Source organism: Monodelphis domestica, chromosome 1 (assembly GCF_027887165.1).
Source record: "Monodelphis domestica isolate mMonDom1 chromosome 1, mMonDom1.pri, whole genome shotgun sequence".
Taxonomy (NCBI): Eukaryota; Metazoa; Chordata; class Mammalia; order Didelphimorphia; family Didelphidae; genus Monodelphis; species Monodelphis domestica.
Genome location: NC_077227.1, coordinates 303,812,950 through 303,826,576, shown reverse-complemented (window position 1 = coordinate 303,826,576; position 13,627 = coordinate 303,812,950). Strand labels below are relative to the sequence as shown.

The following is a 13,627-nucleotide window of genomic DNA, read 5'->3' as shown; positions in this document are numbered from 1 at the left end:
GTATACATTCCTGGTTGCTAGGATTTTAAAGACTAATCAGGGTGGAGAAAATCTAAAATTCACAATATTACTAGCAGTAATGTTATATACCCAACCACACAACATAGGCTTATATCAAAACTTAAATTGGGTCCAGGCTGTTGAATTTCACCTGGGCCTCAGAGTCAGTTTTGTCATAGCCCTTCAAAAGTAAAAGTCGGCTTGGGGATTGCAACTTAGTAAAGCCCTGAACTGCCAATACCAGGCAAAGTAAGCTCTGATATTCTGGTAGTAGGCTAAATAACTAAAGAACAAAAGAACAGGATAGGTTACCAGGACAAGATACTTGTGCAGGAAGAGCTAAACAATATTCCTCAATCTCAATCCACTGAGCTACCCAGCTGCCCTTCAGGTGAAGGTTTGCACATATACAGAAAAAGAATCCTTGTTCCTTTCATTGATTAATCAAATTATATTAAAAAGGAAAGGATTCTTTGGGATTTCTAAGGACAAAGAAAATGCAAAGAGCAGTAGACTGGATACAATCTCTGACCCAGACCCTAGACAGAGGAATACATAATAATTCTCCCTAATATTCAGGAATTAGAGCCTTTCTACTCCAGGGTCTTGATAAAACATTTAAATGAATATGATTTAAATGTATATGAAAAATACATTCTCACAGAAGAGATGACGTATTAGGCTGCCGACTCAACTGATGGTCTACAGAGGTTTTGTACTGACCTCATTGTCGTATACCTGTGAAATCTGGACAGTCTACCAGTGAGTGATAATTCCAGAAACTGAATGGCTTCTATTTGAACTGCCTTGAACAAAGATTTAGCATTAATTCTAAGAGAGAAGATTAGGATTTTATAGGAAGGAAGGGAGGGAGGGAGGGAGGGAGGGAGGGAGGGAGGGAGGGAGGGAGGGAGGGAGGGAGGGAGGGAGGGAGGGAGGGAGGGAGGGAGGGAGGGAGGGAGGAAGGAAGGAAGGAAGGAAGGAAGGAAGGAAGGAAGGAAGGAAGGAAGGAAGGAAGGAAGGAAGGAAGGAAGGAAGGAAGGAAGGAAGGAAGGAAGGAAGGAAGGAAGGAAGGAAGGAAGGAAGGAAGGAAGGAAGGAAGGAAGGAAGGAAGGAAGGAAGGAAGGAAGGAAGGTAATATAAGTAGAGATACTGAGAGCAATATTATTTCCTTGACCTCTCTACAGTCTTTGACACTGCTGATAACTCTCTCTTCTTTGATACTTTCTTCTGTTGAGATTTTTGGGACACCACTATCTCCAGGTTATTCTCCTACTGGTCTGATCACTCTTTCTGTCCTTGGCTGGATCTTTTTCCAGATCATTCTATCATAGGTATCCTTAAGGTTTTTGTCTTGGGTCCTCTTCTCTTTCTATACTACTTTACTTAATGATCTCATCAGTTCCCAAGGATTTAATTATTTAATTTAATTAATATTTATGCTGAAGATTTTCAAATGTACCTATCCTGTCCCAGTCTCACTGCTGACCTCCTATCTCACATCTCCAACTGTCTTTTAGACATCTCAAATGGGATATCTAGTAAAAATCCTAAACTCAATATATTAAAAATAAACTCTTTTATATTTACCTCTCAATCTTCTTCCCCTCATACTTTTCTTATTTTCTAAAGAAGGCAACACTATCCTCCCCGTCCCTCAGACTCAATAACCTAGGACTCTTCACTACCTCTCATTCCCCATATACAGTCTATTTCCAAGGTCTTTTACCTTTCACCTTTACAACATCTCAAATACAACTCCTTCCCTCTTTGGAAGTTGCCACCACTTTAGTATAGGTCTTTATCATCTCACATTTGCATTACTGCAATAACCTGAGGGCAGGTCTGGCCTTTCCCCACTCTAATCCATTCTCCATTCAGCAACTAAACTGACTTTCCTAAAGTCTAATCATTTCAACCCTCCTACTTAATAAACTCCAGTGACTCTCTTATTACTTCCAGGATCAAATACAAAACATTCTGTTTGGCATTCAAAGCCCTTCATAATGTAAATCATCTACCTTGCCAGTCTTTACTCCCTGCCACATACTTGTTAGTCTAATGGCACAGGTTTCCTCGAACAAGATGCTCCATTTCTTGGCTCTAGGTATTCTTTCTGACTGCCCTCAATGCTTAGAATGTTCTCTTCCACCTGCTTTGACAAATGACCTAAATGGCTTCGTTTAAGTCCCACATAAAATCCCACTTTCTACAGGAAGTCTTGCCCACCCTTAAGTCTAGTGCCTGTCCTCTCTTATTTCCCATTTATGCTGTTTGTACTTTGTGTATATTTGTTTGCATATTATCTCCCCTATTGTATTATGATCTTCTTCAGCTTAGAGACTCTCTTCTACCTTTCTACATCCCTAGCTATTAGCATGGTGCTTTAAAAAAATGTTTTTAATCTAGTAATTCTTAAGTAATAATTCCTTGACTCTTTTGGGGCTTTTTAAATAAAATTTTTCTTATATTAATGAAAATTCACCCTCTCTCCCTCAACTCTCCTTCCTCCAATGAAAAAAACAAAACACCTATTATTAACATATATAGTTAAGTAATTGTACCCAAAAAATAGTTTCAATTTGTACTCCTGAAATTCATCATCTCTTAATCAGGAAATGGGTAGAGTCCTCTGGATTATAACTGTTAAGTCCACTGATCAGAGCTCATGTAAGTTTTTCAAAGACTCATCTTTACAACACTGATCTGAGCTCTGAAAGTTCCTGGCCTGGATTTGGATCTACAACACACTCATGGGTTTAACCCTTTTTGGAGTTCCAGCAGAATACTGCTTGACTCAGCCATTACTAATCATTTGGAAAGCTCTGTTGGTTAAGTGTCAGAACTACAGGCTCCACTTTGTTCTGGGATTCCTTCCCCAGTTATTTACCCTCCTGAACTTATCTAAGGTGATCTTTATACTCTTGCTGCTTTTGGACATAGCTTTTCAGGTTATATGTGTCCTCTGGTTTTGTGAACACTGGTCCTGGCTTTGCTAGACATACAGTAGAAGATGGAAGTCAAGTCTGCAAACAAGAGAAAGTTCTATTTTCCACCAACTTTCCTCTTCCTCTTCCCCCAAGGAAACAGATATGGCAGATGGTAGGCCTGACATCAAAGGGAAGACTACTCCTATTTACACCAAAGATTCTCCACATCCCAGTTGCAAAATTGGGCTGGCAGTAGGAGGTAAAAGTTAACTTGTGCTGACAAAGATGGAAATTATTAGTATGGAAGGCACCTGGCCTGATTCCTTGCCACCTTACTTCAGAGAATTTGCTGTGGCCAGAGGAACATTTGGCTCATCTTCTCACCTTAGGAAGTGGGAGAGGAAGTAGAAGCAGGAAATGGTACATATACATGCGGAAGTCTTTTGTGGAAGAAGTCTTGCCCAGTCCCTCACCACCCTCTTTCAGGTGGCATGCTGTGCCCAGTAAGTATTGGAAGGCACAAGCACTCCTAGTTAGAGAAATGTTTGGCTTCTCTTCTCACCTGGGAAGACTGAAAAGTGCTTAATAAATACTTATTAATTGATTTTTATTCAACAAGAACCCCTTCCACAATATTACTATCAAATGGCCATCCAGTCACTGCTTTTAGAGCTCCAGAGGCTACCCATTCCATGTTAAGATAGCTGTGACTGCTAAGCAGCTTTTCTTTAAGGGGGCAGCTGGGTAGCTCAGTGGATTGAGAGTCAGTCCTAGAGATGGGAGGTCCTGGGTTCAAATTTGGCCTCAGACACTTCCCAGCTGTGTGACCCTGGGCAAGTCACTTGACCCCCATTGCCTAGCCCTTACCACTCTTCTGCCTTGGAGCCAATACACAGTATTGACTCCAAGATGGAAGGTAAGGGTTAAAAATAAAAAAATTAAATTAAATTAAAAAAGAAGCTTTTCTTTACATTGAGTCTAAAGGTCAAGAAAAAAAAAGGTATGGTCTCCTACCTGAAAATAAGAGATCTTATAAGATGTTCCCTTGCCTACACCATTTCCTCCTACTTCCCACCACCAGAAAGCAAAAGGGAGTCAGCCACAAGGCCAGAATGAAATTTGTCTTAAGGGATAAGATAAAGGCAGAACAGAATGACTAAGGACTCATTAAGGATCACCTGAAACTGGTTAGATATTTAAGGCCTGAAATCTCTCTAAATTTCCATCCCTTACCCTGAACATTGAGGAGATACTGACCTCCTAGAACCTAAGTGAGATTTCAGGGATGTAGAAAAGGAACCAAGTGACTCAGTCTAATTCAATGAAGCCATGAGTTACTAAACTAAGGGCCCTGCAAATCCCGACGCAAGTTAGGTCCCTGCCGACATGGGGTTAATCCTTACCTTCATATGCCATGCTGCTCTCTGCTGATTGACAACCTCCTGAAGTCTTTCTCTCAGGGCCTCAAGGTTCTTCTGTACTCTATCCATCTCCCTAGTTACATACTTAGGGCTGCAGTTTTGTAGGATCTCTGGCAAAAATACATCTTGCTTACTAGTATTAGGCATACCTCCAGGTCTGGTATCTAGCACTGTGTCCTACAAAGAGGGAGAAGTTTCCATTAAGTATCTGAGCTTCAGTTATGCTTCAGGATTATTTCACTCAAATCCTTCCTCAAATCCAGCTCAACACCCTCCCAAAACAAATGAATCAATTACCCAGGACCCTTCAGGCCCAACCCTGCTCTCAAGGGAAATAAAACACTTGACCAAATAGGAGCGTGCTATCCCAGTCTTCCAATGACTCTGTAAAAGCAGAAATGCTTAGGGGGTGGGGTACATGGGTCAGTATTAGAAATGGCAGAATGGAGATAATGAAGACCCAACTAGAATAAGAAACAACATTCAAACAATTGCACATATATTTTCCTTTAGAATTTTAGGGTTTTTGTAAAACATTTTATATAAACACTGGTGAGTCAATTTTCCTCCTAAAGAAATGTGTTTGATCAGGCCCCTTTTTCCCATCTTTGTCCTATCATACTCTTTCATTCATCAGAGTTCCACTATCACCTAGCCACAAATCAGAAAGAAGTAAAAAATTAATTTTGGCAGGAAAGTAAATGTCCTTTACACAAGTGGTAAGCAAAGGCAGCTCAGGATTATCCAATCCATAGATTCCAACAAATACTGATTTTATAAGATGCAACCCCTGTCCCATTCCAGCTTCTGAATCATTCTCCAACCTCTAATTTAGCAAATGGCTTGGTGGCACAACAGAACTGAATCTGGAGTCAAAAAGTTCTGAATTCAAATCTAATCTCAGACATTAGCTATGTGACTTTAGAAAAGTCAATTGACTTTTGTCTGCCTCAGTTCTCTCATCTGTAAAATGAAGATAATAATAGTGCTTACTTTACAGGGTAATTGTAAGGTAATTGTATATGCAAAATGCAAACAATAAAATGCTATATAAAGGCTAGCTAGGAAGTAGTATTAGTCATCATCATCACTATTGTTATCTTCATCTCAGATCTCTTATAGAATGCTATGGGAGAATATATATAGCCCAAACTGTCCTTCAATATAGGAATTCCCTCTATACCAGAGTATCTTGTGTAATGAGTCCTCTTTGGCAATCTGGTAAAGCCCATAGACCCCTTCTTGGGACTAGTGTCATTTTTAGTTCATAAGTAAAAGAAGTGTTAATTTTTGGTTAGAAGTCAGTAAAAAGGGGCCAACTAGGTGGCTCAGTGGTTTGGAAGCTAGGCCTAGAAATGGGAAGTCCTGGGTTCAAATCTGACCTCAGACACTTCCTTACTGATCTTCTGCCTTGGAACCAATACATAATATTAATTCTAAAATGGAAGATAAAGGTTTAAAAAAAAAGTTAGTAAAAATAAAGATGTCATTTTTTTCCTCATTCAAGTTCACAGAATCTTTGAAATCTAGCTATGGACTCCAGATAAAGAACCCAAAGAACACCTTACCTGATGGAGGTATCTCTATCTAGATACATTTAGTAAAAAGGAACTTACCATCTACTAAAGCAATACACTCCATTACTGGGCAGATCTATTTAATAATCTTAGAATTATGTCTTCTCTATCTCATACCCAATCAAGTCCTGCCGATTCTACCTCCAAACCATCATCATTCATACCCACTTCTTCCTCTCTATTCCCTCTGCCACTATTCTAGTAAAGTCTTCATTATCATCTACCTAGAGTATTGTCATAGCTCCCTTACAAGTCTCATCTCTCTAGTCCCTTTCAAAATGATATCAAAGCTCAAAAGCTTTGAGTGGTTCCCCTCTGTCTACTGTGTAAAATTCAAACTCCCTTATCTAGCATTCAAGGCCCCTTGAAATATTGTGCCACCCTATTTTTCAAGCTCAGTCTCACCCCGACTTCCACATATTTTATCTTTTAACCAACCTAAACTACTTTCTGTACTCCAGACATGCCTGTTCTCCTTTCATATCATTGCTCCCACTTTTCCATATGAATTGTAAGGGCAGGTTGCAAAGGGAAAGAAGGAACACTGAAAGAATAGATGATTGACAGCAAAAACCGTTGGTAGTGGAGGATGCTGGGAGAGAAAAACGGATGTAGGGGAGCTCTGAGAAGAATTCTAGGCTTTTGAACTAGGATCTTGAAGAGGCAGGAAGCATTTTCCTTGCTGGAGATCTTGTCAAGAGCCATTTGAGGATTTACCTGTGACTAGCCCTGAGACTACTCCTAACAAAGTATTTCAACAACATTGTACCTCTGAGAACATCTAACCAAAGTGTCAAGACTCTTTGGACCTGAGAGGGTTGTGGACTCTGCCTGAGAGCCTGTCTCTCTACCCTAAGCCTTTTGCACCTGCTCTGATTATTCCTTGGCCCCAGGAGTAATATATTAAGAGTGAGAGAAATAGTGGGAAGAGGAGGAGAAACTCTGGTTTTGCTTGACAGCTGCTAGAGACACAGAACTCTGAGACTGGAAATCAGGGACTCCGATTTCCACAACCCAACTCCCCATCTTTCCTAATATTCATTGTTTAATAAATATATAACTCACAGTCAGACTTACTCAAGTGGCTTATTCTAGGAGCTAAAGGAAAGTAACTCATTGAGACTACAGATCAGCCATAACAGAGTATAAATCAAGACCCCTCCCTTGCCATGTCAGAAGATTTGGGGGAGGCTTATCCCTTTGACCACCTCGTGCAAGGGAATTTGGGGTTACCCCTAACTATACCAGAGAGGGGAAACTTTCCTTTATCTCCCCATCACCCTCTTATAACAGGAGATCCCCAGTTTCTTGAGAAACACCTCCAGCAAGTGTGGAAGAGAGAGTAGGAGTCATTCCATCAAGGCTCCTACTATTCAACACCTTCCTCCTTCACAAGAAACTCCTCTAGACCATCAATTATCATCCTCAAAGTAACACCAGTGTCAGTTCATAAATAAGCCTTACAGCCTGAAATTTCCTTCTTAACTCTCTTTGCCTATTGATTTCCCATTTTCTTTTAAATACCTACTCAAATTCTGCCTCCTTCATGAGGCCTGAAATATATCGCTATCTTTGGTAATCTTCAAGCTCAGATCTCACAGTTTGCATTTTCATATGTTACTGGGTACTCTAGTTATGTATATAATCCTCCAACAAACTGTGAGATGTAAGCTATCTAATAATAATGGTATTAAATGGGAATGTCAATGGCTTAAAGGGAGACCTCTACTGGAGAGCCCCAGGTATCTGTCCCCTATGCTAATCAAAGCCTTGAATCATGGCTTAGCAAGTTTGAGAAATTTATAGACAGATAACTTTCAGTTTTATGTTAATACCTTGGATGAAATTGCAGATCCAAAAATATCTCGGTCTAAAATGATAGACCAAAGATAATTATACAAAATGTGATAGGAATGAATGTAAAGTTCTATAGTAAGGTTCAAGAATCAACCTCAAAAGTACAAGATCAAGGAGAATTGGCTAGACAATAGCTCATGCAGGAAAAATCTCTAGGTTTTAGTGAATTTCATTGAGTCAATAATATGACATAGGAATCAAAAAACTAATGCTATTCTAAGATGAATTAAGAATTATGATGTCCAGAAAAAGAGAGGTAATGTTTCCATTATATTATACCCTAATCAGGCTATCTTTGGAATATTGTGTTTAATTCTGTGCACCACAAATTAAGAAAGACATAGGTTAGAGTGTGCCCAGAAAAGGGTAACCAAAATGGTGGAAGGACTGAAGAACATCCTTTATCAAAATCATCATAATATGCTTTATCATTTGAGGTATTGGAGTGATGTCATAAAGTATTAGAGTCAAGAAAACTTGGATTTGTTTTAGATCTTAATTTTAATATTAGAGCTCTTAATTACCTGGGTGACCCTAGGCAGGTCATTTACATAAAACTCAACTTCTAAATTCCCTTCTAGTATATGTTGGCAAACCTATGGCACACATGCCACAGGGGTCCTGCTCCCTCTCCTAGCGCACCTGAGGACATTTCTCACATCACCTGCCCCTCTTCCCATAGGCCCAATGAGAGTACTTCCTCCCTCCTCTGGCTGGAGTAAGGCAGGGTGATCACATGCAGCATGAAAGTTGCAGTTTGGGCAACTCTGAAAGGTTTACCATCGTTGCTTTAGAGCATTTAACCTGGAAGAGTGATTTAACAAGTATATGATAGTTATCTTTAAGCATATGATGAGTTCTCATAAGATAGAAGGATTTACTTGGTTCTGCTTACCCCAAAAGGCAGAACTAATATGAGAAGCACAGAATTGTCCAAAAAGTAGAATAGACTGCCTTGAAAATAAGTTCCCCTTATTTGAAGTATTCCAAAGACAGGTTAAATGACCATTTATTCAGTTGTCACAGAAAATATTTCTGTTATAGAAAGAGCTATATTACGTGAACTTGATACAAAGTGAAATAAATAGAATCAGAAGAGCAATATACACAATATAACTAGAAAGAACAAATACAAAACAATAAAAATGAACCTTGCAAAATTATAAAGAACAAGTCTAGACCTAATGAAGAGATATAAAAAGATATTTCCTCCCCTCCTCCTTTGTAGAAGTGTATGTATGTGTTGAATAATATTTATTGGGTTTACTGAATTTTATCTTCCTCTTTCTTCTATCCTTTTTAAAAATTCTTTGCTATAAGGGAAGGTTCTCCAAAAATGAAAATAAGGGAGGGAATTGACAAAATAAAAGCAATGTAAAGTCAAAAGTTATCAACAAAAATCCACTAGGCACATTTTGAGAAACAAAGGCAGCCAGGCCTACTTCAACTACCAGAGAAGAATACTCTGCAATCTTGGAGAAGTGTGCCCTTTACCCCAGGAAGAGAGAAGTACTTCAACATAACAGGAAAAACAAAAACAAATAGAAAATGAGCAAAAGCCCCCCCCCAAAAAAAAACAAAAATAAAACAAACCCTCGTCCTCCCTGGAAGAACTTGAAAATAAGTTTAACAACCCAATAATAATAGAACTGACAGAAAAACTCAACAGCTGAGGAATGGGTGGGAGGGGGGAAATTCACTAAGAAATCAACTCCCTAAAAACCAGAATAGGCCAAAAGGAAAGGAAGGCACAAAAATATATTGAAGAAAACAACTCCCAAAGGAACAAAATGGACTAAATGGAAATGGGAGAGGGGGGGGATTGAAAAAAACAATTCCTTAAAGAGTAGGATTGGCTAATTGAAAAAGGAAACACAGAAACTCAAGGAAGAAAGTAATTCCCCCCAAAAAAAAATTAGCTTTGAACAAAAATAAACTAGTGAAATCATAACACATCAGGAAATAATATGACAATTTTTTTTTTTTAGTTAAAAAGAAAATCTCAAATACCTCACTAGAAAATGACCAACCTGGACAATATATTGAGAAGAGATAATCTAAGAATTTTAGGAATACCTGAAAACCACAATCAAAAAAAAAAAAAAGCCTGCACAATACATTACAAGAAATCATTAGGGAAAACTACCCTAATATCTTTATACAAGAGGGGAAAATAGACATTGAAAGAATCCACCAATCACCTCCTGAAAGAGAACCCAAAACAAAATACCCCTGGATTATTATAGCCAAATTTCAGAACTCCCAAACCAAGGAAAAAGTGCTACAAACTCCCAGAAGGAAAACAATTTAAATATTGTGGAGCCATGTTCAGGATTACATAGAACCTAGCAGCTTCTACATTAAAGGACCAGAAGGCATGGAATATGATATTTGAAAAGGCAAAGGACCTAGAATTATGTAAGGCTCCATCACAGGATGGCCAACCCTGTGTGACCTTACTTGGGGTAACGAAAATGAAGAGTAACGAATGGACACTATATGAAATGCATAGCGACAAAGTTTATTGGATTTACACAAAGCATATAAAGGTAAAAACCACAGGAATGTATGACGTTACAGCCCAGCACCAGCAAGAACCATGATTGGGCAAATCCATAGAAATTCATGACGTTACCTGCCAGGCACCAGGAGGAACCAAGAGGACTCCAAAAAAGGGCAGAAAAACAAGTTTCTCACAGTTGTTATCAAATCTCCTTTATGCTGACCATTCCAACCTTGAACACACAGCTGGGCAGGTCGTACAAAGTTCAACCCACAACCTTGACTACTGCAGCCCAAGCGGGGAGAAGAGGAGGCATTGCCTCAACTACAGAATTAAAACCTAGAAATATGTACCTAGCAAAACTGAGCATAATCCTCCAAGGGAAAAAATGAAATTTCAGACTTTCCTGACCAAAAAAGCAAAGCTAAAGTTCAAATTTGACCCTTAAGAGGAGCATAAAGAGGTAAAGTGAAAACTTGCAGGTTTTCATTAACGTTAACTTTTGTACGTTCATATCTAGGAAGATAATTAAAATAATTAGGTATTGTAAAAATGGAGATTTGAACCCCAGACTCCAATCCCCAGAAGTCCTTGGTACTTCCCAGAATTCCCTATAATCTCACCTGAGTACAATAACACAATTTTTATTTAAAGGGCTCTGCCTCCCAAGAAGCTCTCTTTCTTCCGCTTCTAAGCACACATCTCTCTACCTGGTATGCAAGATGTAGAGTAAGTGGCTGTAAATGGGCTATTCAGCCCTAGGCACATGCTTTTCTTATTTTGTATTTTCTTATTTCCTTGATTTCTAATAATCTTAATAAACCTCTAAAAATATAATACCTTTTATTACAAGAAACTAAATTAACTGTTACAGTATCTATGATACTTGAGAAAGGTAAGGTCCTTAAGGTATGCAAGATAACAAAAATGCCTAATAAACTTAAGAGCAATATCATTATCAGAGTAATGAAAAGGATTATACATAGGAAAAAAAAGGAAGGAAACTAAATAAGATGGTATGATTCCACACACCACCCCCAAAGAAGAGGAATGAAAAAGAGGAACACTTAGAGTGAAAAAAAAAAGGAAACATAGAAGGGAATAAATCAATTCTCATTTAAGAGGCAAATATGGTGGAGGAAAAGATAGAGGGTAACTATGCTTGAACCTTACTCTCATCAGAACTAGCTTAAAGTGGGAATAACTCCCACCCTCAACTAAATTCAGAAACCTACTTTACCCTATAGGAAAGCAAAAGTATAGAGAAAACAAGGAAGATGGGAATAAACAAAAAAATTTTAAAAAGTGATTTGGAGGAAGTAAACATAAGGAAAATATGATAGAGGGAAACACATAATTAGCAATCATAACTACGAATGTGAATGGGATGAACTCACTCATAAAATGGAAAAGGATAGCAGAATGGATTAAAAACCAGAGCCTCACAAACACATTTAAAATAGGGAGACGCACAGAATAAAAGTAGGAAGCTGGAGCAAAATGACTCAGCTAAAAGTAAAAAAAGCAGGGGTAGCAATCATGATCTCAGACAAAGCAAATGTAAAAACTAATCTACTCAAAAGAGACAAAGAAATTACATCATAATAAAGAGCACATAGACAATGAAATTATCAGTATTAAGTCTATCTGCACCAAATGGCACAGCATCCAGATTCCTAAAAGAAAAGCTACATGAGTTACAGGAGGAAATAAATACTAAAATGTTACTAGTGGAGCACCTAAAAATCCCAAATTAAAGAGCAAAAATTAAATTCTGGATAAAATAATAATAATAATAAAGAAAAAATAAAAATCTTATGTGTAAAAAAATTCAGAGTAAAAAATAATAATAAACCTGTAACAGGTCCTTGAACCACTAGCAAGGCCCAAATAAAGTGATTTATGTCCCACAAGACTATAGGACAATTGCAGCGGTATAGTACTTTACACATCGGCAGCCAGGACTACAGAAAACTGCCAAACTATAACAGAGAAGGGACTAGGTTTCAGCAGCAAATGTAAAAAAATCATTCCCTGGTCTGATTTTACCTTCACTGTCAGGGATAAGGGAGCCAGAATAGCAGCCAAAATGGAATGCTTGAAGTATAGCATGGGGAAGACTTGCGTCTGATGTATGTAAACAGCCTTGAACCCCAAACAAGTTCAAGTACCCTGTCTTGGCACAGAATCTATCAATTCCACCAGGATTGGTTGGTCTCCTTGACAGGTTAACTTTGTGCTTCCTTGGCACTATATGCAGTGGCCCTTTTTGTTCCCTTCTCCTGGAATCAGACATGGTTATTAAGCAAAGTCCCATAACATTTATCAATTCATGGCAGGTTTCCATAGTCTAAAATTTTGGGGTATGCATAGTTATTAGGGCTAATTTATACTGTAAGCTTATCCTTCAAGTCAAAAACATTAATAGTGATTCCATGTACTTAAAGTACTACAAAAAATAGGAAAAAAGAAAAAATCAAATATCCTATTGAAAATATAAAGAAAAAAACATAATTTAATAGTTCACATTCCATGTGGCAATGTGTTAGCCAAAGGTACAACACAAAGGTTTTTCAATCAAAAATGGTATCTATTTCTCTTTTTAAATTGGCCAAGATCCACAGTGTGAGTATACATGACTTTTTCATGAGGTAAAAGCCTTTTAAAAACAGTAGTACAACAACTAGTGCAGATTCTAAGAAGTACCAAAATCCCCAAAATTATAAGAGCCCATTTTAGGACAACTGTAAATAAACCCATTCCTTGCAGCCATGAGAGGTTCCACCAGCTATCATTAAGATTCACATGAGTCTCTATAGCGACTTGCTGTGTATCATTTAAAAGCTTTTGAAGCTCATGGATATTTGTCACAATTTCTCCAGATCTATTTACATAAGAACAATCAAATAAATGCTCATGTACCTCCTGATGCAGCTGTGAGTATGTCAAGGGCCAGTCAATTTTGTAAAACTTTTTGCTAAGGAGTCAATCTCTTCCTGTAGATAAGAGATGGCTTCAGTAATTTGAGAGATGGCTTGAGCTGTGTCTTGAGTCAATCTTTCAACCTCAGCTGAGATATTTTTAACAGAGTCTATTACTTCCATTATTCCAAAATTTGGCAGAAGAGCCCAGAAAAACCTCTGTCCTTCTAATGAAGAAGCTACTGAATTTGGTCTCGACCTCCTGGGTATAGAATACCACCAAGAACCTAGATTTCTGGCTGTGGATTTGTCTATTCAGCCAATATAGTGATCATGCATTGGTACAACTGGAATAACATAAGCTAAACCACAAGTATCATATCATCCTGGTGGAAGGGTAGAGTAAGCTGAGGAGTTG

The 13,627-nt window shown here is 38.2% G+C and overlaps 1 protein-coding gene across 3 annotated transcripts in view; it reads right to left on the bottom strand.

Moving 5' to 3' along the window:
• Positions 1–13,627, bottom strand: part of TEDC1 (tubulin epsilon and delta complex 1) — a 109,403-nt gene that overhangs the window by 39,651 nt on the left and 56,125 nt on the right. For 2 of the 3 annotated variants that reach the window (XM_007473336.3, XM_056811081.1), the window contains one exon: positions 4,334–4,528. The exons of the other annotated variant lie outside the window; for it this stretch is intronic. In XM_007473336.3, the coding sequence (XP_007473398.2) occupies positions 4,334–4,528 (195 nt within the window). The remainder of the gene's footprint in view (positions 1–4,333; positions 4,529–13,627) is intronic. 3 annotated transcript variants of the gene reach the window in all.